The following is a 27,389-nucleotide window of genomic DNA, read 5'->3' as shown; positions in this document are numbered from 1 at the left end:
TGATAAATGCCTCCTCCCATAGGTATTTTAATGAACCCTAATTTTCAAGTCTTGGAGGCTGCACTTCCAAAAGAAAAGGTAACACTGATGGCAGATCAGACACTCACTATCATCATTGCTTCCCAGGAAGGGAGGGCTAGAAGTTGGACCTATGTCTATACTGACTTATAAGGGTGAATCATGCTCAGGAAAATAAACCGTAGGTATGTAGTGTGTAGTATAGACCTGGGAGAAGTGTGCAGATAACCAAAGTATGTTGATTTTGTCTTCCCCTCCACCACTCCTTATGGAGAGAACAGGTGGGGGTGGAGGTGTTTTATCAGACTTTCCAAAGACAACTAAGACTTTCCAAAGTAGGGAATATAACTAGAAGAGACAACTCCCTCCTCCTTCTCTCAGGCCCCTTCAGCAGTAGGGAAAACTTCCGTAGAGGAGATTCTGGCTCTGACCATCAGTGAAGTCAGCAGTGTTCATTGCAGAGAGAGAAACACGTAATCAACACTGGAAAACATCAGCGTGGGACAGACACAAATTCCCTCTTTCCAAAAATAGCAAGGGGAAGTGATCTTGGAAGGAAGAAGATAACAATTGACTATCACTGGTCATTTCAAGAAAAGAGCTTCAGATAACTCAGATGGCTTCTTATGCTTTTAGTTTATTCGAGAAAGAAGAGATTAACTCACTATGACCTGGGGCCTGTTTGCCCCTGAGCACAAGCAGCTTCTATCAGGGGACCTAGACGAAGAGATAAGGGTTTCCCCCAGATTTTGCCCACAACAGACTTTGGGATCTTTTATTCACAGCAGAGTTTTCCAAGTTTCTTTAAAGACAGGACTCATTAGAAGGGTTATCAAGTAGTCCAAAGAATGAGTCCATCAGTGGGAACAAAGGGGTTGTCAAAAGCAAGAGGAGTTGTCCCAGGAGGTGAGATGACAGAGCCAGAGAGCAGCATCCACTTTTCAGCTTCTGTCTGAAGACCAAAGTAACCCACCAGGGGGTCAGGGTCCACCTCAGAAGTCAAAGTCTCCTCTCCAGAGTCTCAGCCCTCCCATCAGGGGTGACTGTCATCTTTCCGGAGGGGGTGGTCACCTTCTCAGGGACTCCAGCCTTCCTTCCTGGTGGTGTGACCTTCTGTCCAATCTGAAGGTGCACGGGATCCACGGCTATCCCTCCTGGGCTCCCCACCAGATGGCCCACAGGGAGCACAGGCTTCTCTCCAGGGCTCTCAGTCTTCCCTTCTGGAGCAGCAGTGTGCCTTTCAAAAGTCATAGGGGTCCTTGTAGGGGTCATAATCTCACTTTGGGGGGTTGTGGCCATTGTTGCAGACTTTCCTTTGGTCTCAGTGGCCACAGCCTCTCCTCCTGGGGGCAAAATACCCAAACTAGTGGTCAAATCCCTGGTCATAGTTGGGATTTCAGGGCCAATTGAAGAATTCACAGCAGTTGAAAACCACAATTTTGGTGAAGGAGTTGAGCTGAACTCTAGAAGAAATCAACAGAAGAGGGTGAGACTCCTACCTCTTCCTTCCCATCCTGTCACTGGCAGAACTAGAGCTGCTCCAGGGATGAAGTACCAGTTCCCAAACCAGAAGCAGAGGATTTCTGAATGCACCCACTTGTCAACACAGATAAAGTCTCCACACACAGAAGCCCAGCTTCCCCACTTAAACATATCAACATGATCCCAGGCACACATGGACACTCAGTGGGTTTGCTACATTTCCAGTTGAGTGACCCCAAGCAGGTCTGTCAGTTCTCTGTGCTCAGCCCCTCACTTTGGCCATCACACTTTGCACAAGACATGGACCCTGAGGCCTATTTCCTAACTTATGGAATCCTCAGGAAGAATCCTTTTGTGTCCCCTACTTGGGAGGCACAAGGAACAAGGCTGAGTGCAAGGAGGTTGCCCTAGAAAGCATGTTGTAAAGAATTAAGTTGCAGTTTCATTTCCACCCCTGACTAGCTGTATTATCTTTCTGAGTCCAGGTCTCCTCACAAAATGGGGGTTATAGACCATCTCCAAGGATGTTGCAGATTTAGCATGCCAGGTTCCATCTCCTAACTGCCAGTGTGTATAATAATGTCATGAGTATAAGGATTATTCCCATTTTGTAGATGGGAAAACAAAGCTTAGAGAGGTCAAATGGAGCAAGCATCAAAACCAAGATTAGAAAGCAGACTGGCCTGGCATCAAAGCTTATTCTCTTCTTTCATTGTCATTTTGCCCCAACAAAGCCTTTAAATCTCACAGAAGGGACCCACCCAGTGGTTTTGCAACTGCCAACCCAGCTTGCAGGTCATAGCTACTCACCATCCTTCACCAGAAGATAATTCAACGTGTAGACAAGGGGGAAAGGGCCAGTGCCACAGAAAGCGCCCGTGACATCATCCAGGTCCAATGTCCACACCATAGCCCCCCCAAAATGCTCTCTCTTTATGAAAAATGCCTGGAAAAGCAGTGGTCAGTCAACCTGCTGTACTAGCCATCTTCCAGACTGAGTACAATGGCAAAATCAGAAGGACTCTCAGAAGGCAGTATGGTAGGATGCTTAGCCATGTAGCCTGTATTTGACTCTAGCCTCTATTGCTTATTAGCTATGGGATCTTGAAGAAAAAAAAAAAAAAAAGATACATAAGCCTTGTGGGTTTTAATTGCCCTCTATGTAAAAAAAAAAAAAAAAAAAGGACAAAATTTCCAACATTTTTAGGATCCAGAGTTCCTATATGCACATATTACAACATAGGTGGAAGTGGAAGATAAAATGCTAAGTGAAATAAGCCAATTACAAAAGAATACTATGATTCCACTCATTGAGGTGCTTAGAGTAGTCAAATTCATACAGATGGAAGGTAGAGTGGTGATTACCAGGAGCTGAGTGAGGAAAGAGTGGGGAGTCATTTCAGTTTGGAAAGAGGAGAAAGTTCTGGAGGTAGATATGATAGCTGCACAGCAATGTGAATGTACTTAATGCTACTGCTGCTGCTAAGTCGATTCAGTCATGTCTAACTCTATGCGACCCCATAGATGGCAGCCACCAGGCTCCTCTGTCCCTGGGATTCTCCAGGCAAGAACACTGGAGTGGGTTGCCATTTCCTTCTCCAATGCATGAAAGTGAAAAGTGAATGTGAAGTCATTCAGTCATGTCCGACTCTTAGTGACCCGATGGACTACAGCCTACCAGGCTCCTCCATCCATGAGATTTTCCAGGCAAGAGTACTGGAGTGGGGTGCCATTGCCTTCTCTGTAATGCTACTGAAAGGTGACTAAAAAATGAATAAAATGGTGAATTTTATGTTATGTATATTTTGCCATAATTTTTAAAAGATTTTTAAATTCATACATGTAAGATATTTGGAGCAATATTTTGCACATAGTACATGTTCATAAATATTAAATATTGTCTGGTTCCCCAGCCTGCTAATCACCATTATCATCATATTAAATTGGAGATATTGCTTTATTTTTAAAAAATCATTTCAACATATCTTATGACATAGTGATGCCATAAAAGAGGAATAGAATGGATAATATCATGCCTTTTACACATAAAAGAAAATGAAGCATTTTATCCATGATTATTAAAACCTCAGATATAAATAAATGGAAGTTGTTTAGCATTGAATCCAGATTTTCTTATTACTTTACCAGAGTTCTCTTGTAAGACTGATGGAAAAGATTGTCATATGCAAATAAATACATGACTTGGCCAAATCAATTGGCTTCTTTCTGGGGTTTAATTTCCCCAAATGTAAAATAAGGAGGAACCAATTATTGCTAAGTTGGAAACTGTGAAGATTCTGACTTTTTTTTTCCCCTACTTTTAGGCTAACAAGTTAACCTGTCAGTTTTTTTTTCAGTTTTATTTATTTTTACTTTACAATATTGTATTGGTTTTGCCATACATTGACATGAATCCACCATGGGTGTACATGTGTTCCCCATCCTGAACCCCCCTCCCACCTCCCTCCCCGTCCCATCCCTCTGGCAGTTTTATAGGCACATGCACACACACACACACACACACACACACACACACACACACACTGTACACACAAGGGTGTCATAGAAGCCAGAGGGAAACTATGTTGGAGCAATAAAGGAGCAAGCTCCCACCTTGTAACTAAAGCTGATGGCGTCATCATAGCCAACCCACTCTTTCCCCTTGAAGGCATATGGTACGTACTGATCATCAATCCAGTGTTTATTCATTCCCTCAATGAAGGAACAAATCTGCAGGAGCATCAGAACAGTGATCAGCTGTGTGGAGTTCCATGAAGAGAAGCACCAACAGACAAACTGTTCACACCCAGGGGTAAAGACTTCCTCTCTATTTTGGATAAATTCTTACTATTGCTTATTCCTTTCTCTAATATCCATGGTGGATAAACAAGTAGAGAACCAAGGAGTGAGTGGCAGCCTTTAAGAAATCAAACTAGACTTTGTAAATAATGTCAATACCAAACTACTACATAACAAACCTGAGTCTAGACCAAACCTGTACCTTTCTCAAAGACTCTTCATAAACAAGTATCTCCTTTGCTCATTAAACCAACGTAAACTGATCCATCCAGGTATTTATCAAACTAATTTTTGAATCTATAATAAATGTAAAGACATGGAAGGCAGGGAGAACTAGGTTACTACATCAAAAAACCACTGACTGTAGACTGGGTACCCAACACTGTGCTGGAGACGGTATGCTGCAAAGATATAGAAATGTTCCATTTGGGCTGCAGAAGCTAATATGGAAGTTATTATTTTTTTGTTCATTAAAGGTGTTATCAAAACCTCATTAACATTACACTCCCTTGACTATGTCATCACTCATAATCAGGCTTCAATGGATTAGCAGGGAAACATCTCCAGGAGCAGGCACAGTGCAGAGATTGGAGAGACACCAGCATCCCCATTACCACCTCAGGCAAAGATGCAACTCTCCCTCTGGTGCCTGCTGTTCTTTGCCTAGGAGGTCCTGCCCACCCAACAGGATTTTACTGTGCTTCATAGTTCTGCTCAAAATCCACCAACTCCACACCCTACAGTCATGCACTTGGTGCCTCTTACTGTCTTCTCTTGTGTTCCACATTCCCTTGGATCCATGTCTCTTCCCCCTACTCAACAGCAAGCTTTGTTGAGACGGGGATTCGGGCATGGAATCGAGGTAGAGGAGAAAGAATCTGTGATGGGGGATGTCATAGAATTGTCTCAAAATAATTGACTAGTGAGAAGGAAGGAGTCAGGAGCAGAGAAAAAAAAGACTGGCCATGAGTGGTTAATGACTGAAGCTGGGTGAAGGGCATTTGGGCATCAGGGAGTGAGAGGACGTTATACTATTCTTTTACGTTTGCATATGTCTGATTATATACATATGGTAAATATTAATTATGTTTATTTAGGACATATAGTAAGTGAGGATTGACTTAACTGCCATTTAAGAATCTTCCGCTACTGCTAAGTCACTTCAGTCGTGTCCAACTCTGTGTGGCCCCATAGACGGCAGCCCACCAGGCTCCCCCATCCCTGGGATTCTCCAGACAAGAACACTGGAGTGGGTTGCCATTTCCTTCTCCAATGCATGAAAGTGAAAAGTGAAAGTAAAGTTGCTCAGTCATGTCTGACCCTTAGCGACCCCATGGACTGCAGCCTACCAGGCTCTTCCATCCATGGGATTTTCCAGGCAAGAGTACTGGACTGGGGTGCCATTGCCTTCTCCGAAGAATCTTCTAAGGGGTGAAATATCTGCCCTGGGTCCATGGCTTTTTCAGGGAATGAGAGGATGCTATACTATTCTCTTACTTTTGAAAATATTTGAACTTTTGAAAATATATATATATATCTTTCAAATATTAATTATGTTTATTTAGGCCATATAGTAATTCAGGATTGACTTAAATATTATTTAAGAATCTTCTAAGGAGTGAAATATCTGCCCCCCTCCATTCAGACTTCACCTAGTCCCTCACCTCTTACAAAGGGTTCAAATAACTTCCCCAAAAGAAAAGAGAATATCCCAGAGACTGGATGTCCCTTACCACAGCAAACCACCTCCTTGTCCTGTCTCTAGCCCTCAGTCTTGCCTTGGTCCCTTGTCCCTACTTTGGCCCTGGGCTCGGGTCGGGGAGCCCTAACTCACAGACAGAGGTTCACAGACAGAGGTTCCCGTTCCCGTCACCTCATAATAAGCCAAGAAGCCAGCTTGCTTGGTGTACTTCCCTGGAGATGCTGGTCCCACAGCTTGTGCCCTCAGCTCATTCTGTGAGGCTTTGAGGAGGTGAAAAGTACGTCCATAGGTGGGGAGCCCCATGAGGAGCTTCTCAGGGGGGACCCCAAGCTGTCGCCAGTAATTCATGGCATATGCCTGCAGGGAGGAAGAACACAACCCCTCCTTGTTACCAAGAGCCACTGGCCTGGCTCAGGGGTGCATGTCTGGGCTGCCTGACAGCTTTCCTTTTCTTACCGAAGATTTGGGGTCTCCAGGCAGAGAGAACAGAGGGCTATTGTGTCCTGTGACCTTTTCCCAGCTTCCATGTAAGTCGTAAGACAAGATGCTGATGAAATCCAGGAGTCTGTAAGGGGCAAGAAGAGGAGGTATGAAGATCATGCTAGCTAGACTTTCACAACACCAACTAGCTAACTAGCTGAATGTCGGCCACCCAACACCCCTGCCATCTCTGCCTACTGAGATGGGGGCTAGGGACTGCCTGAGCCATGCCCTGCTTGTGAGAGCCTGCCCTGGAACACACAGCTGGTGAGGGACAGTGGTGTGTCAGGACCTATGCCCTCCGGAGAGTATCCAAGGGAGTGGATGGGATCAGAACAGGAAACAAAGGCATTCAGGCTGATATAAGTGTAGCAGAGGTCTGAATAAATGACATGTGTAATCAGACAGCATAAAAGTGCATCCATCTTTCTACTGTTTGAGGAACCGGTGAAACCCATCTCTTCCAGAAAGCTTTCCAGATGGTGAAGTGTAATTGAGCCTTACCAAGTCACAGTGTAGAGGTTAACATGGATTATCTAATTTAATTTTAATCTGGTTAATGTCCTAATTACCATAATTGTCCCCATTTTAAAATGAAAAAATTGAAACTCACGCAGTTACCTAATTTGGCTAAGGTGACCCAGCTGGATGAAGGTGGAGTCCTCAATCCTGCCTGGCTATAAGACCAACACTAGCCAACTCAGCTCACTGGATCTCTCACCTCTCTCCTGACACACGGAACCCACTCTCCCTAAGTGTCATCACACACAGCAATAGCATCATCTCAGGTATGTTGCATCTGCCTCACTTTTAACATCAGGAAACACTTGATTCTTGAACTTTGATAGAATTAGTCCAGAACTGGCATGCCCAGAGAGATATGAGCTCCCTCCGTCTGGTTTTGTGACTTTGGCATGAAGACCTCTGCTCTGAAAATGGGCCCTGACTGGGCATTCCTATTTTTGTTTCAGAGGCAGTAGTTGGTAACTCACCCATGTCTCTGATGCCAGCCCTCTGGCACCCAGTACACACCCACAGGGGACTCCAGCAGAACAGAGGTCAAGCCCCTGGATTCACTCCTTGAGGCCCAGCTATGGACGATGCTGATACCTACCCAAAGGGATGCTGTGGTGTGGCCAGATGCTCCATTACTCCCCTCTGATCTCCTCAGGAAAGTCCAGGCTATAAGGAATAATCCTTGTCCCCACCTACATTCGTGCTTAGCCCACTTCCCACAGGTGCTCTCACAGCAGGGCAGGAAGTCAAAGCTCCAGGACAGTGCTGGGCACCTCTGGGTTCTGAGCCCAAGATGCCTTCTTCCCTCCAGTGCCCCCCTCACCAGGTGAGGAGCACCCACTCACCTGCCCAGAAGGTGTGCATCATATGCTTTCTGGACGACATGGGGGTCCCCAGAGACGGCAGCAGACAGCAGTAGCCTTGGACGCATGGTGAGCTGGGCCTCATTCTTGAAGGCCTGCAGGAGCTCCTGGGAAGAGAGAGGCAGATGAGAGAAATGGACAAAGTAGAGTCGAGTTGGGGAAAGCAGGAGTCATCCAGGAAACAATCTTCCGCAATAACAGAGCCCCTGGAGCCAGGAGAGTCAGACACAGGCCCTGCCCACAGGTTCCCAAGAAAGGAGGATGTAAGCCAGTGCAGTAAGGCATTGGGCAGAAGGCTGGCTGCAGGCCCAGGAGCAGAATTCAGACAGCCTGCCTGAGGGAGTCCAGCAGATGCATGGAGAAAGTGTCACTCAGGCTGGAGGGCTGGGGCCAGGCCAGTGGTGATGGAGGGAAAGACCTCCACAGGGCCCCTGCTCAGTAGCCTCTGTCCACACCTGCAGATGACAGCAGTAAAAGAACCTTCTGTGACCACTCTCCTGCCCTGCCCCCAGCCCTAGGCTCCTCCTGTGCCTGGAGCCCAGACATGGTCAAAACAGAATCACTTTTGGATTTGGGAGCTGCCATGCTGGCCTTTTGGAGAAGGCCATGGCACCCCACTCTGGTACTCTTGCCTGGAGAACCCCATGGCAGAGGAGCCTGGTAGGCTGCAGTCCATGGGGTCGCTAAGGGTCGGACACGACGGAGCGACTTCACTTTCACTTTTCACTTTCATGCACTGGAGAAGGAAATGGCAACCCACTCCAGTGTTCTTGCCTGGAGAATCCCAGGGGCAGGGAAGCCTCATGGGCTGCCATCTATGGGGTCGCACAGAGTCGGACATGACTGAAGTGACTTAGCAGCAGCAGCAGCAGCATGCTGGCCTTTTCATCATGAAGCACAGGGAAGCCAGCAACTCCATGGGGTGGCAAAAGAGTTGCACATGACTTAGCCACTGGACAACAACAACAAAGCTGGCCTTACTTCAAGTAAGGAGAGAAAGGTCCAGCGGTCACGCGCAGGGCTGCCTCTGAGTCCAGGGTACAAGAAGAAGAGGTCCAGACCATCAAAGCCATGTGTCCTCAGGAGGGCGATCACTGAACTGACGAACCTTTCCTGGTTGGAAAACGTGGACAGCATCGTGGTGAACCTGCAGGGGGACCAGGGCCGAGGCCAGGAGTGCTTTCTGCATAACCGTGCTCCCCCCAACCACTCCCCTGCAAGGCTCTTTGGTTCATATGTGACTGAGGAAAGGAAGGTGGAACTTTAAAACTCTCAAACCTTCTTAAGTCCCTTCCCAGCCCTGGACTTCAGGCTCCAGGGAGGATTTGCAAACCACACCTGCCCCTGCCAGATGGAAGCAACACTCAGCCTGGGGTGGAGACAGTGGCTCAGAACAGCTCTGCCTTTGAAATGTTCACCCCTGGCCAGGCACTGACTCTTTGTCTAAACAGATAAGGGGAGGGAACATGAGAAAAAGGCCAGCATTTCCAGAAAGATCTCTGAGCTAATGGGCCTCATAACATGGCACAAGAGGGCCAGGCTCTGACCAGGGGTTCTAGAGTCTTTGCTATTCTGTTTATTAGCTGTTTATTCTCCATTTTTTCTAGTATTTTCTCTTCCATAGTGAAGACATTATTGGAAAATCTTTAGAATAGTAAAGCTGAACTTTAAGTAATTTGGGGCTAGTCCTACATGCAATGATTAACCAGATTCAGACTTTAGCAGGCTTGGTTCCATTACCTGATCATCATCCCTAGCTGATCATCTCTCAGGAACACCTGGGTGAAATACAGTAAGTTACCAAAGCTCTCATTCATGCTTTTTTCCTACAAATTTGGAATGCAAACAGCCACTTTGTAATCCTTTCTCCTAGCAATCATGAGATAATGAGTGTAAAGCTGGCCTGCTCCCCTGACCCATCACCTCAACCCTACCCCAGAGAGAAGACCCAATAGCACAGACTCACCTCGAGGTGCCGAAGTTCCACCCCCCAATGGACAGCAGCGTTTTCAGCCCTCTGTTACTGTGAGGAGGGACAGAGTCGGTGAGCTGGATTCTCATTCAGTCATTTGGGGAACAGTGGGAAGTAGTGGAGATGGGAGGAGGGGGAGGGAAAGGAGGCAGCGGGTGGAGTAACCTAAGGGAGAAAGAAGTGGAGCCCAAGATGGGGAAGAAGGATAAAAGAGACAGCAACCAGTCCACATATAGATCATCACACCCAGGATCCCAGGCTGTCTAAGCCCCCCAAACTCCCCACTCCCATGACATTCCCAGGAAAAGAAAAGGCAGCCTAAATTTTCTCTTCACTCACTTTTTTGGTCAACAAACATTTACTGAGCAATTAATATGTGCCTCTGACTGCTTTAGGTGCTTGAAACACAGCAGTGAACAGATGGACAAGCTCCCTGCTCTCCTCTCTGGAGGCTGTGCTCTAGTGACATGGATTTTCTCTGCCCTTCTACAACCATGCACACAGCGACAGACCACTCCCCACAGAGGACAGCCCAGGAAGCCTGGAGAGAGAACACTGAGCACCAGCTCTCTGCTGGGCGCTGACCCAGCCACTGGTATACAAAGACCATAGACACCAGCCCTTCCCTTGGGGTTCATTTGCAGGTGACAAATGATAATGAAACACTAGCACTTGTGAAGCTTTTGTGAGATGCAGCTCTCTCCAAAGCATTTGAAAATAGAATCCTGAGCACTGGGCTTGAAGGGTGAGTTGGGGTGCAAGGCAGAGAAGAGAGAGGAGCATATCCTAGGCAGGGGCACAGCAGCCACAGGGGCAGGGAGGCAAGGACGAGCTCAAAGTGCTGATCAACGGGGAACTCCCAGAGCAGGAACACTACAGAGAGCCCTTGACAGAAGGAGGGACCCAAGGATCAGAGGAAAGGTGACGACTAACAGAAGAAAAGACTTACTCCTCTTTACCTGTAAAATACAGCCCCACAGACACAGTGAACACACCTCTCCTTGAGCTTGTTGAACTCTGGGTAGAGGATTTTCTCATCCAGGGGATCCTTAGGAACAATCTGGTTGTTATTCATAGAGGCAAAAGCAAATACCAGGTGGGTGCAGAGAAACGGGTCCAGATCCCGGGGCAGGATTGAGGCAGGGCCGGGCCGACTGAATGCCCAGTTGGTGAAATAACACACCAGCTTGTGGGCAGCACCTGGCAGGGGACAGCAGACATTATTGATAGAAACCAAGTGGGGATGGAGCTCAGCATCCACAGAGCAGTGTTGACACTGCCTGAGAGGCTAGGCTACTGTAACTGCTCCCTCACACATACACACTCCAGAGCTACAAGGAGGGCAGGTCCTTCCCCCACTGCTGGGGTCCCCCGGGGAAAGAACACCTCCTGAAACCCTGGTCAGAATGGATCCAAGAGTATGGATCCTGGCACAGAGAAGACCCAACAGTGACTGAGAATCCGCCGTTGAGCCAATTTGGGTCAATGATCCTCGACGCAGAGCCAAGGCGGGCACAGGGGACACTGGACTTGGAGCAGTTCTCAGTGGACACTCTCCCCGGCTCTGGAGAGGACGTTTCCTCACCATCATGGTGTTTCAGCACAAGGAGCAGCCCTGCAGGAGACGAAGGAAGAAACACATGCAGATTCACACACACACCTCAGCTCACCCTCCAGTTCCCACAAATGCAGACACACACACCCTTTCCTCCTTCCTCTTCTCTACACTGAGTGGGTGAAGCCAGATCTATCTAAGCTCCTTTCCACTCCAATATACCCTACATGTAGACACACAGGCTTTGGGATGACCATGACACTGAGAAGTCCCAGCAAAGGTTCCGGGCCGGTGGTTCTCAACCTTGGAAGGTATGTAAACATAGTGATTTCCTGGCTCCTCCCACCGACATTCTGATCAATGGGTCTGAAGTGGAGGCCAGGCATAAAAACACTTAATTGCAGCCAGTGAGAACCATTGTTCTGATCACTTCTCCTTTCACTCTGTCCTGTCCACCTCTACCTAATCCAGGCCCCTGAGGCCCAGGATGCTTCTTGGGTACCACAGAGACAATAAGCTGATGAAGCCCAGCACCTCCTGAACTAAGAGACATTTGAGGGGTGGGACCCACCACACTCACCAACCCACAGTAGCAGCTTCCCCATCTCTGTGGTCTGACTGCTGCAGGCCTAGGGCTGGAGCCCCTTTATATGAGATTCCCCAGGTACAACTGTGGGACAGCACTGGGACAATCCAGCCACACACACACACAAAACCAGGGACAGTGATTAATGCATGGCTGCCCCAAAGTCACAGTGACCCCAGCATCTTCTGTCCTCCCACCCAGAAGAGCCATAGCTCTGAGATCCAACAAAGCAACAACTCCCTCTGACACTGGCACAGAGGAGGTATCCGTGACTGGCCCTAGTGAGGGCAGGGCCATGTTCAGCCCCTCTTCCTGGAATTCAGACCCACATGGACTGAGTACAAGGAAGAAACACTGAAGGGCAGCAGTGATTCTGTTGTTATATTAGTGGTTAGGAAAATTGTGTAATGTAAAGCTAAAAATTCCGAACTATGGACTCAGGAAGGGCAAAGTTTGAATCCCAGTGTCAAAAATTAGTTTTAGCATCTGGGACCAGTTACTTAGCTCTTTGAGCTTTAGTTTCTACACTTGTAAAATGGAGATAACACTTGAACTTACCTCATAGCATTTTATACTGATTAAAGACATAGCATGTGAAAAACTTAGTTCAGTGCTTTGAATTGTGGTGCTGGAGAAGACTCTTGAGAGTCCCTTGGGCTGCAAGGAGACCAAACCAGTCAATCCTAAAGGAAATCAACCCTGAATATTCACTGGAAGGACTGATGCTGAAGCTGAAGCTCCAATACTTTTGCCACCTGATGCAAAGATCCTACTCATTGGAAAAGACCCTAATGCTGGGAAAGTTGAGGGCAGGAGGAGAAGAGGGTGAAAGAAGATGAGATGGTTGGATGGTATCACCTACTCAATGGACGTAAGTTTGAGCAAACTCCGGGACATAGTGAAGGACAGTGAAGCTTGGTGTCCTGCAGTCCATGGGGTCACAAAGAGTCAGACACAACAGAGCAACTGAACAACAACAAGGGCTCAGTGAAAGATAGCAGTTATTAGAGAAGCGACAAGAGTTTGCCCCCAGATCAGGGTTCTCAAACTCAAGTGCTGACAGGCAGGTAATGTAAATTGGTGAAGTGGACACAATAGAATAGCTCACACTCCAATTGATTAGAAGAATAACAGTGCTCCTACTGTATAGCACAGGGAACTCTGCTCAATGTTATGTGACAGCCTAGACAGGAAGGGCATTTAGGGGACAGTGGATACATGATATGTATGGCTGAGTCCCTTTACTATGCACCTGAAACTATCACAACATTGTTAATCAGCTATACTCCAGTATAAAATGAAAAGTTTACAAAAAAGAATAACAATGCAAGCCCAGTGATACACTTCAGGTAACATGAAGTCTCTCAGCTGGGAGACATCAAAGATCAGTATTAACAGGGACAGCACTCTGAGTGCCAAACATTAGTGCCACTAATGTTTGCCTTGCAGCGAAATAGAACCAATACTTTGGAGGATTCTTCAGTTTCTCAAGAGAAGACAAAAATCTGAATTTTTGAATGAGTCAATAATGTTTGAGCCAATATATGAGCCAATGGTGACACTGTCATGAGAGGTATCATAAACCTAAGAAATATAATGAATGCAGTTCTGGACACCTAATTGTCAATTTTTTAAAAACACAATAATAATATGAAGGATAAATAAAATAAGTATATAAGCAAATGTTTGCATGATCCACCAGTTTTCTTTTCTGCTACCAAGGTTCTCAAACCTTGAGTAGGTCCCATATTTCAGAGTGTGACCCTCCATCATAGGGACAGAAATTTTGTTATCAGTGTATCCAATACACCTGTCTTCTTAGAGATTCAGACTGCTCACTTAATCCACACACAATGGAGGGACTAATCAGATGTCAATAAAATAAATGCCACTGGGAAATAACAATGACTAGTGGTTTAATTTGCTTCATTTCTAGTATGAACACCAGGAAAGTGTAACTTGTATCAGTAAGTTGTTTGGTATCATGGAACAAAAACAATAAGTGGTATAGAATGTTTAGAGTAAAAATATTTCACTGAAACCTGGGAAAGCCTGAAGGAATACTCTACCCAGCAGAGGCTGTGTCTCCATTTGTTCATCTCTCTTTGTCTTCCTTTTTGTATTCAATGAATATTTCATTGAGCATAGGCCAGGCCCTGACGGGCTTCCCACAGAGTGCAAGTCATAAAGAATCCATCTGCCAATTCAGGAGATGAAAGAGATGAGGGTTTGATCCCTGGATCAGGAAGATCCCCTGGAGAAAGAAATGGCAACCCACTCCAGTATTTCTTGCCTGGAGAATCCCATGGGCAGAGGAACCTGGAGGGCTACAGTCCATGGGTCACAAAGAGTCAGACATGACTAAGCACATGCAAACAGGCCCTGATAGACACCAGTTTCTGCTCAAGGAACCTCTAGTATAGTGAACACATGGATCACATCTCCCAGAGTTAAAGCATGTCTCTATCTTAGTCTCTTGGATTAAGTGCAGTGGGAGATACATGAGTTTTGTTTCCAAAAAACCTTGAGATCCAATACCTGCTCTGTAGTATCATTAGGTCCAACTGCATGCTCAATGCCACCTTCCATACCTTGGGTTAATGGGAACCTGAATCAAGAGATTCCTGAATGCAACACTGGATCATGTTTGGCAACAACTCACACCATTGGTTAGATCACCCCTAGTGTGGTTTCTAACTCTAATGACCAATCTCTTATTTGCTTCCCAGTTCCTAGCCCTTGTGCCCTAAGTCTTGTTTCTAGGTCTCTGCTTTGATTTCTCTTCCTGGTTTATAAACTGTAGGTACCACACTTGGTTTCTGGGGCCTGGATCCTGACTCATTCTTGCCAAGCTCCTGGGGCTTAACTGCCTGCCTTTTAAGACCTCCCTGATGTGAGTGCTTGCCTCTCTCTGCTTCTGAGCCTTCTCTCACCCCACCTCCTGCCACCCAGACTCTGCATCACTGAGATTTCCCACAAGGTTTGTTCTCTTCCATCCAAGGTTTGTTCTCTTCTCCTGCCAAGGGGGCTGGTTGTTAATGCTGTGCCCATCACAGAGACAAATCTGTTGGCCAGCTGAACCTCCTTCATCTGTACCTGGGTCAGTGCTCTGGACTCCTATCCCAGACCTGCCTGTCCCATACCTTCAAAAGTGACTGATGATACTGAGAAGAATGGCAAGATATAACAATGGATCCCCAGGAGTGACCCTTGCTTCATTCAGGGGTGACTGTGCCAAAGAGTGGGCAACTAAAGCTCTGTGTGTAGCAGATGATGAACAGCGAAACACTGGGCTATGTTGAAAACCAGTGTGCCATGTCGCTCCGGTCACTCCCAATCCTCCTCCTTGAGTTCTTGCTGTCAAAAGACAACCACTGCTTTGTATTTTTACACACCCATCAGATACTTAGAAAACACTCCTTCCTAATGCTTAGCCTGTTCTCATAAAATGAGAAAAGACACGTACAAATGTCTTTTAGTTGACCTGCTGAAGAAATTCCACAGCAAACAGCCCCTCCCATATTCTATAGCACTCCACTAAATGAGGGCAAGATCACAGAGGCAAAAGGCTTTGCGTTTAACAAAGCATTTGACCAAATTTTTCATGATTCTCATGTGGAAGAAATGGAGAAGTTTGATTTGAACAAAAGCAACTGGTTGACTAACATAAGAACACAAAGAGAATTGACTACAGATCAGTATAAACTTGGAGAGGTTTACCATGTCTCTAAAATGAAGGAGATAGACTAGAGTGTTGTTTCCCAGTATTTAATATAAAAGATGATTTTTGGCTGTGTATTATGATTTTTTATTTTCACATTTATGCATTTATTTTAATGTGTATTAAAAAATGTATACTACCCCCAAATCCCATGATTTCATATATTAAAGTGTAAAAATTGAGGCAACTCAAAAAGAAATATTTTAATAAAGTAGTAAAGGTGAAAATTATTCAATCTCCTCAGAAGTCATTTTGAGAACACCACAATCCTATTACCCAGCAACTTCCCTTTAAGAAATTTGCCATGCAGAGATATCTGCCCAATTATACAAAGAAAGTATGTTCACTGCAGGTTTATTTGCAACAACAATAGCAACAAAAAACAACAGGCAAATCTCAGCTAACTAAATGACCATTATTGAGAGATATATAAACATGTTATTACACATTGTTATCCATTGAATGGCCTCTTTCTTTACCTTTTAAGCAAGCGACTCTCAACTGGGCAATACTCTGCCCCCCATCGGACATATGGCAATGTCTGGAGACATTTTTCATTGTCACAGTGGAGGCAGGGGTGGTACTAGTACAAGACGGATAAAAGCCAGGGATGCTGCTAAACATCCTACATTGCACAAGACAGCCCCTCATAACAAAGAATTACCCAGTATTGATAATGAATAATCAAAAAGGTGAAATATCCTGGTTAAACTTGAGTTGTTTTCATTGTTGTTCTTTTTAATTCTATCACAAACCTGAGATCGTATATATACTTACCTCTTATTACCTTAGATTTTTAATTAAACAACTGTTTCTTTTTTAATTTATTTTAATTGGAGGCTAATTACTTTACAATATTGTAGTGCTTTTTGCCATACACTGACATGAACCGGCCATGGGTGTACATGTGTTCCCCATCCTGAGCCCCCCCTCCCACCTCCCTCCCTATCCCATCCCTCTGGATCATCCCAGTGCACCAGCCTTGAGCACCCTGTCTCATGCATCAAACCTGGACTGGCGATATGTTTCACATATGAGAATATACATGTTTCAGTGCTCAGATCATCCCACCCTTGCCTTCTCCCACAGAGTCCAAAAGACTGTTCTGTATCTGTGTGTGTGTGTGTGTGTGTGTGTGTGTGTGTGTGTGTGTGTGTGTGTTTGGTGCTCATTTCTTTTTATTATTATTATTTTTTAAATTTATTTATTTATTTATTTTACAATATTGTATTGGTTTGTGATACATTGACTTGAATCTGCCATGGGTGTACATGTGTTCCCCATCCTGAACCCCCTCCCACCTCCCTCCCCATCCCATCCCTCTGGGTCATCCCAGTGCACCAGCCCCGAGCACCCTGTATCATGCATTGAACCTGGACTGGCGATTCATTTCACATATGATAATTTACATGTTTCAATGCCATTCTCCCATATCATCATGCCCTTGCCCTCTCCCACAGAGTTCAAAAGACTGTTCAATACATCTGTGTTTCTTTTGCTGTCTTGCTTACAGGGTTATTGTTACCATCTTTCTAAATTCCATATATATGCATTAGTATACTGTATTGGTGTTTTTCTTTCTGGCTTACTTCACTCATATAATAGGCTCCAGTTTCATCCACCTCATTCCAACTGATTCAAATATATTCTTTTTAATGGCAAATAGGTTCCAAATAGGAAAAGGGGTATATCAAGGCTGTATATTGTCACCCTGTTTATTTAACTTCTATGCAGAGTACATCATGAGACACGCTGGGCTGAAAGAAGCACAAGCTGGCATCAAGATTGCCGGGAGAAATATCAATAACCTCAGATATGCAGATGACACAACCCTTATGGCAGAAAGTGAAGAGGAACTAAAGAGCCTCTTGATGAAAGTGAAAGAGGAGAGTGAAAAAGTTGGCTTAAAGCTCAACATTCAGAAAATGAAGATCATGGCATCTGGTCCCATCACTTCATGGGAAATAGATGGGGAAACAGTGAAAACAGTGTCAGACTTTATTTTGGGGGGTTCCAAAATCACTGCAGATGGTGACTGCAGCCATGAAATTAAAAGATGCTTACTCCTTGGAAGGAAAGTTATGACCAACCTAGATAGCATATTGAAAAGCAGAGATATTACCTTGCCAACAAAGGTCCATCTAGTCAAGGCTATGGTTCTTCCAGTGGTCATGTATGGATGTGAGAGTTGGACTGTGAAGAAAGCTGAGTGCCGAAGAATTGATGCTTTTGAATTGTGGTGTTGGAGAAGACTCTTGAGAGTCCCTTGGACTGCAAGGAGATCCAACCAGTCCATCCTAAAGGAGATCAGTCCTGGGTGTTCATTGGAAGGACTGATGCTGAAGCTGAAACTCCAATACTTTGGCCACCTCATGCGAAGAGCTGACTCATTGGAAAAGACCCTGATGCTGGGAGGGATTGGGGGCAGGAGGAATAGGGGACGACAGGGGATGAGATGGCTGGATGGCATCACTGCCTTGATGGACATGAGTTTGAGTGAACTCCGGGAGTTGGTGCTGGACAGGGAGGCCTGGCATGCTGCAATTCATGGGGTCGCAAAGAGTCGGACACAACTGAACAACTGAACTGAACTGAACTGAATATTCCCATCATTATGTTTCATATATTCACATATACATCATTCTGTGTATGTACCACAGCTTTCCTATCCATTCGTCTGCTGATGGACATCTAGATTGCTTCCTTGTTCTGGCTATTATAAACAGTGCTGCAATGAACATTGGGGTACACGTGTCTCTTTCAATTCTGGTTTCCTCGGTGTGTATGCCCAGCAGTGGGATTGCTGGGTCATATGGCAGGTCTGTTTCCAGTTTTTTAAGGAATCTCCACACTTTTCTCCATAGTGGCTGTACTAGTTTGCATTCCCACCAACAGTGTAAGAGGGTTCCCTTTTCTCCACACCCTCTCCAGCATTTATTGCTTGTAGACTTTTGGATAGCAGCTATTCTGACCAGCATAAGATGATACCTTATTGTGGTTTTGATTTGCATTTCACTGGCGTGCTGTGATTCATGGGGTCACAAGGAGTCGGACACGACTGAGCGACTGAACTGAACTGATAATGAGTGGTGTTGAGCATCTTTTCATGTGTTTGTTAACCATCTGTATGTCTTCTTTGGGGAAGTTCTTTGGCCCATTTTTTGATTGGGTCGTTTATTTTCCTGGAATTGAGCTGCAGGAGTTGCTTGTAAATTTTGGAGATTAATTCTTTGCCAGTTGCTTCATTTGCTATTATTTTCTCCCATTCTGAAGGCTGTCTTTTCACCTTGCTTATAGTTTCCTTCATTGTGCAAAAGCCTTTAAGTTTAATTAAGTTCCATTTGTTTATTTTTTGCTTTTATTTCCATTACTCTGGGAGGTGGGTCATAGAGGATCCTGCTGTGATTTATGTTGGAGAGTGTTTTGCCTATATTTTCCTCTAGGAGTTTTATAGTTTCTGGTCTTACATTTAGATCTTTAATCCATTTTGAGTTTATTTTTGTGTATGGTGTTAGAAAGTGTTCTAGTTTCATTCTTTTTTTTTTTTTTAAACTTTACAATATTGTATTAGTTTTGCCAAATATTGAAATGAATCTGCCACAGGTATACCCGCGTTCCCCATCCTGAACCCTCCACCCTCCTCCCTCCCCTCCCCTCCTTCTGGGTCGTCCCAGTGCACCAGCCTCAAGCATCCAGTACCGTGCATCAAACCTGGACTGGCGACTCGTTTCATACATGATATTATACATGTTTCAGTGTTATTCTCCCAAATCTCCCCACCCTCTCCCTCTCCCACAGAGTCCATAAGACTGATCTATACATCGGTGTCTCTTTTGCTGTCTCGTACACAGGGTTATTGTTACCATCTTTCTAAATTCCATATATATGCATTAGTATACTGTTCTTTTACAAGTGGTTGACCAGTGTTCCCAGCACCACTTGGTAAAGAGACTGTCTTCTCCATTGTATATTCTTGCCTCCTTTGTCAAAGATAAGGTGTCCATAGATTTGTGGATTTATCTCTGGGCTTTCTATTTTATTCCATTGATCTATATCTCTGTCTTTGTGCTAGTACCATACTATCTTGTTGACCAGTTGCTTTGTAGTATAGCCTGAAGTCAGGCAGTTCCTCCTGTTCCTCCAGTTCCATTCTTCTTTCTCAAGATTGCTTTGGATATTCTAGGTTTTTTTGTATTTCCATACAAATTGTGAAATTATTTGTTCTAGTTCTGTGAAAAATACCATTGGTAGTTGATAGGGATTGCATTGAATCTATAGATTGCTTTGGGTAGTATACTCATATTCACTATATTGATTCTTCTGATCCATGAACATGGTATATTTCTCCATCTATTTGTGTCCTCTTTGATTTCTTTCATGAGTGTTTTATAGTTTTTCTATATATAGGTCTTTTGTTTCTTTAGGTAGATTTATTCCTAAGTATTTTATTCTTTTCGTTGTAATGGTGGATGGAATTGTTTCCTTAATTTCTCTTTCTGTTTTCTCATTGTTAGTGTATAGGAATGCAAAGTATTTCTGTGTTAATTTTATATCCTGCAACTTTACTATATTCATTGATAAGCTCTAGTAATTTTCTGGTGGAGTCTTTAGGATTTTCTATGTAGAGGATCGTGTCATCTGCAAACAGGGAGAGTTTTACTTCTTCATTTCCAGTCTGGATTCCTTCTATTTCTTTTTCTGCTCTGATTTCTGTGGCCAAAACTTCCAAAACTATGTTGAATAGTAGTAGTGAGAGTGGGCACCCTTGCCTTGCTCCTGACTTTAGGGGAAATGCTTTCAACTTTTCACCATTGAGGATAATGTTTGCTGTGGGTTTGTCATATATCGCTTTTATTATGTTGAGGTATGTTCCTTCTATCCCTGCTTTCTGGAGGGTTTTTATCATAAATGGATGTTGAATTTTGTCTAAGGCTTTCTCTGCATCTATTGAGATAATCAAATGATTTTTATATTTCAATAATAATGTTAATGTTTTAATGTTTTATGTGGTGTTTAATGTTTAATGTTAATGTGGTGTATTACATGATTCATTTGTGGATATTGAAGAATCCTTGCATCCCTGGGATAAAGCCCACTTGATCATGATCTTTTTAATATGTTGTTGGATTCTGTTTGCTAGAATTTTGTTAAGGATTTTTGCATCTATGTTCATCAGTGATATTGCCTTGTAGTTTTCTTTTTTTGTGGCATCTTTCTCTGGTTTTGGTATTAGGGTAATGGTGGCCTCATAGAATGAGTTTGGAAGTTTACCTTCCTCTGCAATTTTCTGGAAGAGTTTGAGCAGGATAGGTGTTAGCTCTTCTCTAAATTTTTGGTAGAACTCAGCTGTGAAGCCGTCGGGTCCTGGACTTTTGTTTGCTGGAAGATTTCTGATTGTGATGGGCCTGTTAAGATTTTCTATTTCTTCCTGGTTCAGTTTTGGAAAGTTATACTTTTCTAAGAATTTGTCCATTTCTTCCAAGTTGTCCATTTTATTGGCATATAGTTGCTGATAGTAGTCTCTTATGGTCCTTTGTATTTCTGTGTTGTCTGTTGTGATTTCTCCATTTTCATTTCGAATTTTGTTGGTTTGATTCTTCTCCCTTTGTTTCTTGATGAGTCTGGCTAATGGTTTGTCAATTTTATTTATCTTCTCAAAGAACCAGCTTTTAGCTTTGTTGATTTTTACTATGGTCTCTTTTGTTTCTCTGCATTTATTTCTGGCCTAATTTTTATGATTTCTTTCCTTCTACTACCCCTGGGGTACTTCATTTCTTCCTTTTCTAGTTGATTTAGGTGTAGAGTTAGGTTATTTATTTGACTTGTTTTATTGTTTCTTGAGGTAAGCCTGTATTGCTATGAACGTTCCCCTTAGCACTGCTTTTACTGAATCTAATAGGTTTTGGGTTGCTGTGTTTTCATTTTCATTCATTTCTATGCATATTTTTATTTCTTTTTTGATTTATTCTGTGATTTGTTGCTTATTCAGAAGCATGTTGTTCAGCCTCCATATGTTGGATTTTTTATAGTTTTTCTCCTGTAATTGAGATCTAATCTTACTGCATTGTGGTCAGAAAAGATGCTTGGAATGATGTCAGTTTTTTTTTTTAATTTACCAAGGCTAGATTTATGGCCCAGGATGTGATCTATCCTGGAGAAGGTTCCATGTGCACTTGAGAAAAAGGTGGGATTCATTGTTTTGAGATGAAATGTCCTATAGATATCAATTAGGTTTAACTGGTCCATTGTATCATTTAAAGTTTGTGTTTCCTTGTTAATTTTCTGTTTAGTTGATCTATCCATAGATGTGAGTATTAAAGTCTATTGTGTTATTGTTAATTTCCCCTATCACACTTGTTAGCATTGCCTTACATATTGTGGTGCTCCCATGTTGGGTGCATATATATTTATAATTGTTATATCTTCTTCTTGGCTTGATCCTTTGATCATTATATAGTGTCCTTCTTGGTCTCTTTTCACAGCCTTTATTTTAAAGTCTATTTTATCTGATATGAGTATTGCTACACCTACTTTCTATTGCTCTCTTTGCGTGGAATATTTTTTTCCAGCCTTTCGTTTTCAGTCTGTATGTGTCCCTTGTTTTGAGGTGGGTCTCTTGTAGACAACATACATAGGGGTCTTATTTTTGTACCCATTCAGCCAGTCTTTGTCTTTTGGTTGGGACATTCAACCCATTTACATTGAAGGTGATTATTGATAGAAAGCATCACTATGAACAAAGTTAGTGGAGGTGATGGAATTCCAGTGGAGCTATTTCAAATCCTGAAAGATGATGCTGTGAAAGTGCTGCACTCAATATGCCAGCAAATTTGGAAAACTCAGCAGTGGCCACAGGACTGGAAAAGGTCAGTTTTCATTCCAATGCCAAAGAAAGGCAATGCCAAAGAATGCTCAAACTACTGCACAATTTCACTCATCTCAGACGCTAGTAAAGTAATGCTCAAAATTCTCCAAGCTAGGCTTCAGCAATACGTGAACTGTGAACTTCCAGATGTTCAAGCTGGTTTTAGAAAAGGTAGAGGAACCAGAGACCAAATTGCCAACATCCACTGGATCATTGAAAAAGCAAGAGAGTTCCAGAAAAGCATCTATTTCTGCTTTATTGACTATGCCAAAGCCTTTGACTGTGTGGATCACAATAAACTGTGGAAAATTCTGAAAGACATGGGAATACCAGACCACCTGACCTGCCTCTTGAGAAACCTGTATGCAGGTCAGGAAGCAACAGTTAGAACTGGACATGGAACAACAGACTGGTTCCAAATAGGAAAAGGAGTACGTCAAGGCTGTATATTGTCACCCTGCTTATTTAACTTCTATGCAGAGTACATCATGAGAAACACTGGGCTGGAAGAAGCACAAGCTGGTATCAAGATTTCCAGGAGAAATATCAGTAACCTCAGATATGCAGATGACACCACCCTTATGGCAGAAAGTGAAAAGGAACTAAAAGCCTCTTGATGAAAGTGAAAGAGGAGAGTGAAAGAGTGGGCTTAAAGCTCAACATTCAGAAAACGAAGATCATGGCATCTGGTCCCACCACTTCATGGCAAATAGATGGAGAAACAGTGGAAACAGTGTTAGACTTTATCTTTTGGGGCTTCAAAATCACTGCAGATAGTGATTGCAGCCATGAAATTAAAAGACGCTTACTCCTTGGAAGGAATGTTATGACCAACCTAGATAGCATATTCAAAAGCAGAGACTTTACTTTGCCAACAAAGATTCGTCTAGTCAAGGCTATGGTTTTTCCTGTGGTCATGTATGGATGTGAGAGTTGGACTGCGAAGAAGGCTGAGCGCCGAAAAATTGATGCTTTTGAACTGTGATGTTGGAGAAGACTCTTGAGAGTCCCTTGGACTGCAAGCAGATCCAACCAGTCCATCTAAAGGAGATCAGCCCTGAGATTTCTTTGGAAGGAATGATGCTAAAGCTGAAACTCCAGTACTTTGGCCACCTCACGCGAAGAGTTGACTCATTGGAAAAGACTCTGATGCTGGGAGGGATTGGGGGCAAGAGGAGAAGGGGACGACAGAGGATGAGATGGTTGGATGGCATCACTGACTCGATGGACATGAGTTTGAGTGAACTCCAGGAGTTGGTGATGGACAGGGAGGCCTGGCGTGCTGCAATTCATGGGGTCATGAAGAGTTGGACACGACTGAGCGACTGATCTGATCTGATCTGATCTCTTTCTCTCTAAACTAAGCTGCTGGAGACTGGGCTGACCACATCTGTCTTGCTCACTACCACACATCACAATCCTCAAAAGCTCCTGACACATCAGAGTGGCTCACTTGTGAATGGCTGGACACTTCCCTGCCTGCTTCCTGAGCCAGTTAGAATTCTCAAAGGATAATCAAAGTCAGTGCTTCTCAACTTTCAACAGGTACTAGTTACCGGGAAAGTATAAATTATGATTTAAGAGATCTGAACATTCTGCCCTTCTCACAAGTTCCAGGTGATACCAGTGCTGCTGGTCCCACACTTTGAGGAGCAAACCCTAACCTTATAAAATCAAATGACAATCCAGTCACATAGGACAAACACAGTGTGATTCTACTCATATGAGGTACCTAGAACAGTCAAACCCACAAACCTGAAAGTACGAGGTTGGTTGCCAAGATCTTGGAGGAAAGAGTTGTTGTTTAATGATTACAGAGTTCCAATTTGGGATGATGGATGGTGCTGATGTTGTACAATAATGTGAAAGTACTTAATGCCACCTAATCGCCAACTTAAAAATGATTAAAATGGTAATTTGTATATTACATCTTACTATAATTTGTAAAAATAACTACACAAATGAAACCCAAATTGGTCTTGCTATGAGGAATCTACTGGGCCCAGGGATGGTGCTGGGCAGAGTCTGCATCTCAGGTGCCAAGGTCAAAGGTAGAATTAATGCTAACTCTGCCAGGCAAGTTGACATTGAATAATGGTCACAGGCCTGTACATCAGGCAGTTTCTGACCTAATCAGAGGGCTTTTTGTGAGAGACAAATTGCTTGTTAAAGATTGGGCTCTGTGGGAGAGGGAGGTGGGGGATGATTTGGGAGCATGGCATTGAAACATGTATAATATCATATAAGAAATGAATCGCCAGTCCAGGTTTGATGCAGGATACAGGAAGCTTGGGGCTGGTGCACTGGGATGACCCAGAGGGATGGTATGGGGAGGGAGGTGGGAGGGGAGTTCAGGATTGGGAACACCTGTACACCCGTGGCGGATTCATGTTGATGTATGGCAAAACCAATACAATATTGTAAAGTAATTAGCCTCTAATTAAAATAAATAAAATTAAATTTAAAAAAATTTTTAATAAAAATAAAAAAAAAAAAAATCTGGCAGAACCTGAAGCTGATTTGCTTGTACATGTAAAGCACATTTTCTGATCTAAACAAGTTTCATTTTTTCAGCCGAGATCCCAGATAAAAGTTACTATTGGAGTGGAAAATTTTATCTTGAAACTGAAGTTCCTAACGCATATAACATGGTGCCTCCCAAAGTAAAATGCTTTACTAGAATCTGACCCTCAACATTATGGTGATATTGAAATATGACTCTATTTACTGAGGGAACTTGCAACAAGTGGCACTGGCTGGGCTCCCACCAGAAAGTTAAAAGGTTGGTGTAAACTCTATCTACTCTTCCTTTCATTTATTCTTTATTGGAGTATAGTTGCTTTACAATGTTGTGTTAGTTTCTGCTGTACAACAAAGTGATCAGCTATGTGTTGTGTTGTACTAAGTCGCTTCAGTCATGTCTGACTCTGCATGACCCTATGGACTGTAGCCTGCCAGGCTCCTCTGTATATCCCCTCCCTCTTGGACTTTTCTTCCACCCCTCCCATGCCACCCATCTAGGTCATCACAGAGCACCAAGCTGAGCTCCCTCTACTATATAGCAGATTCCCACTAACTATCTATTTTACACATGGTAGAGTATATATGTCAATCCCAATCTCCCATTAAAAAGAATGAAATTGCATCACTTGTAGATACGTGAATGGGCCTAGAAACTGTCACTCTTTTACTGTTAGAATGAAGTAAGTTAGAAAGAGAAAAAAACAAATATTGTATATTAACACATATTTGCAGAGCAGGAATAGAGATCAGATGATCTTTTGGATTTTGATGATATATTATATATTGAAACTATGGCATATCACATACAAGATGAGGAAATTTTCCACAATAAGTTGAGGAGGGTATTAAACCTTACACAAGATGACAAAAGATTTTAGGATCATGGATTATGTGTCATATGCCTCTGTAACTTAAAATAAGTTAAATTTCTCTCCCCATCTCTGTGCCTGCTTGAGTCTTTCTGGATTGAACGAGTCTTGTGACCATATAATGAAGATGAAAAATTCCACAGATGCCCATTTTTGATGGAGAACACAACAAAACAATGTGTTTTGGGTCCAAGACTGTTCTGCTTATTTTGTTTTCCCAAAATTGATCTATATAGGTTGCTGATGCTCTAGGGAAACTTTAACTCAAAATTGAGACTAGAGCTTGCTTACCCTTTATCCGAACAAAACCAGTTTCTGCACAAGTGGTTCTAATAATGTTCAGTGTGACCCAGAGACTAACCCTAAGAAACTCCCTGCAAAGGGTGATTGGATATAAATTCTCTCAGCTTCTTCCATGTTTGTTGGCTCTCCTTAGATGCTCTAAAGCTTCCTCAGAATGCATAGAAGCACTAAGTGTGTGACTTACTGAAAGAAAGGTTTATGTAAATATAATAATTTTGAACAAACCTCATACTTGCAAAATTTGCTGACGAGTGGTATGTTCTCATCCAGCTCCCACAATTCAACAGCACCTGTTGGTGGCAGGGAAGAGGCTGAGTGAAACAAGCTTGGTTTACACCAAGACAGCAATTCACTTCTAGGATCCAAGTAGTCTACTGTCACTAAACTAACAAAATTATTTCTGTAAAAGGAAAGTCCACATCTTTAGAGGGTTTAACTAACAGGCCATTTAGCTTTATTCTGGCATTATTGTTGTCCTACTAACAGTCCAGAAAACTAGGTGGGGAAAACTTCCAGAAAAAGACAGGGGGAGTTGGGCTGGCTGGTAAAATCCATCATTCTGCTTCCAGTGAGAAAACATTGGAAATTAAGTTCTTAGGAGACAAAGATGAATCTCCAAAACGATCTAAGTAGCACATGGTCCAGTATGGTTAAATTTTTACCATTATTTGGACACTAATAAATATTTGTTGAATAACTTGAATAAATGTCTTACACAGTCATAAAAAAATACGTTGAATAATAATTCAGTGTCTTTTCAGTGACTGGCTAAGTAGGAAAAAAAACCTCTAAATAACTTTCCCAACAACGTATCTTTCTTATCTCATTCAAGATCCAATCTAGGAACATATGTCACATTAGATTTTCATGCTTCATCAATATGCCTAAATGTGAAGTAACTCCTCAGCCTTCTTATGTCCCTCATTTCTTTGGTACACATACACTTATTTTGTTTTTGTTAGTTCACACCCTCCTGGGCTCCTGGCCCTAGCGGTGCAGGTTCCCACCCAACGTGGCCCGACGTGGCTACATGGCAGGCCCCCTTGCCACGCAGGCGCACCAGAGCTGGGGTTGTCTGCCAGCCTGTTCCCTAGGCAACGCGGTTCAAAACGCTCGCCCTAGAGGCACTGGCGCG

General features: G+C 43.4%; 1 protein-coding gene across 2 annotated transcripts; it reads right to left on the bottom strand.

Annotated features, from left to right (window-relative positions):
• Positions 1–642: 642 nt before the first annotated feature.
• LOC102264798 (oviduct-specific glycoprotein-like) lies at positions 643–12,001 on the bottom strand. 2 transcript variants are annotated; one of them, XM_070363983.1, is made up of 11 exons: positions 11,968–12,001; positions 11,153–11,447; positions 10,828–11,032; positions 9,827–9,883; positions 8,842–9,007; positions 7,843–7,967; positions 6,458–6,566; positions 6,173–6,358; positions 4,114–4,230; positions 2,311–2,446; positions 643–1,481 (listed from the first exon to the last, which is right to left on the bottom strand). In XM_070363983.1, exons 2-11 carry the CDS (start codon positions 11,421–11,423, stop codon positions 1,018–1,020), a joined length of 1,836 nt encoding a protein of 611 aa, XP_070220084.1. In that variant the 5' UTR covers positions 11,424–11,447; positions 11,968–12,001; the 3' UTR covers positions 643–1,017. The 2 variants fall into 2 exon arrangements, with proteins under 2 accessions (XP_070220084.1, XP_070220090.1); XM_070363989.1 differs by having other exon boundaries at positions 11,418–11,447; positions 11,968–11,994.
• Between the last annotated feature and the right edge of the window lie 15,388 nt (positions 12,002–27,389).

The sequence above is a fragment of the Bos mutus genome, chromosome 3, assembly GCF_027580195.1.
Source record: "Bos mutus isolate GX-2022 chromosome 3, NWIPB_WYAK_1.1, whole genome shotgun sequence".
Taxonomy (NCBI): Eukaryota; Metazoa; Chordata; class Mammalia; order Artiodactyla; family Bovidae; genus Bos; species Bos mutus.
This window is presented reverse-complemented; position numbering and strand designations above follow the sequence as displayed.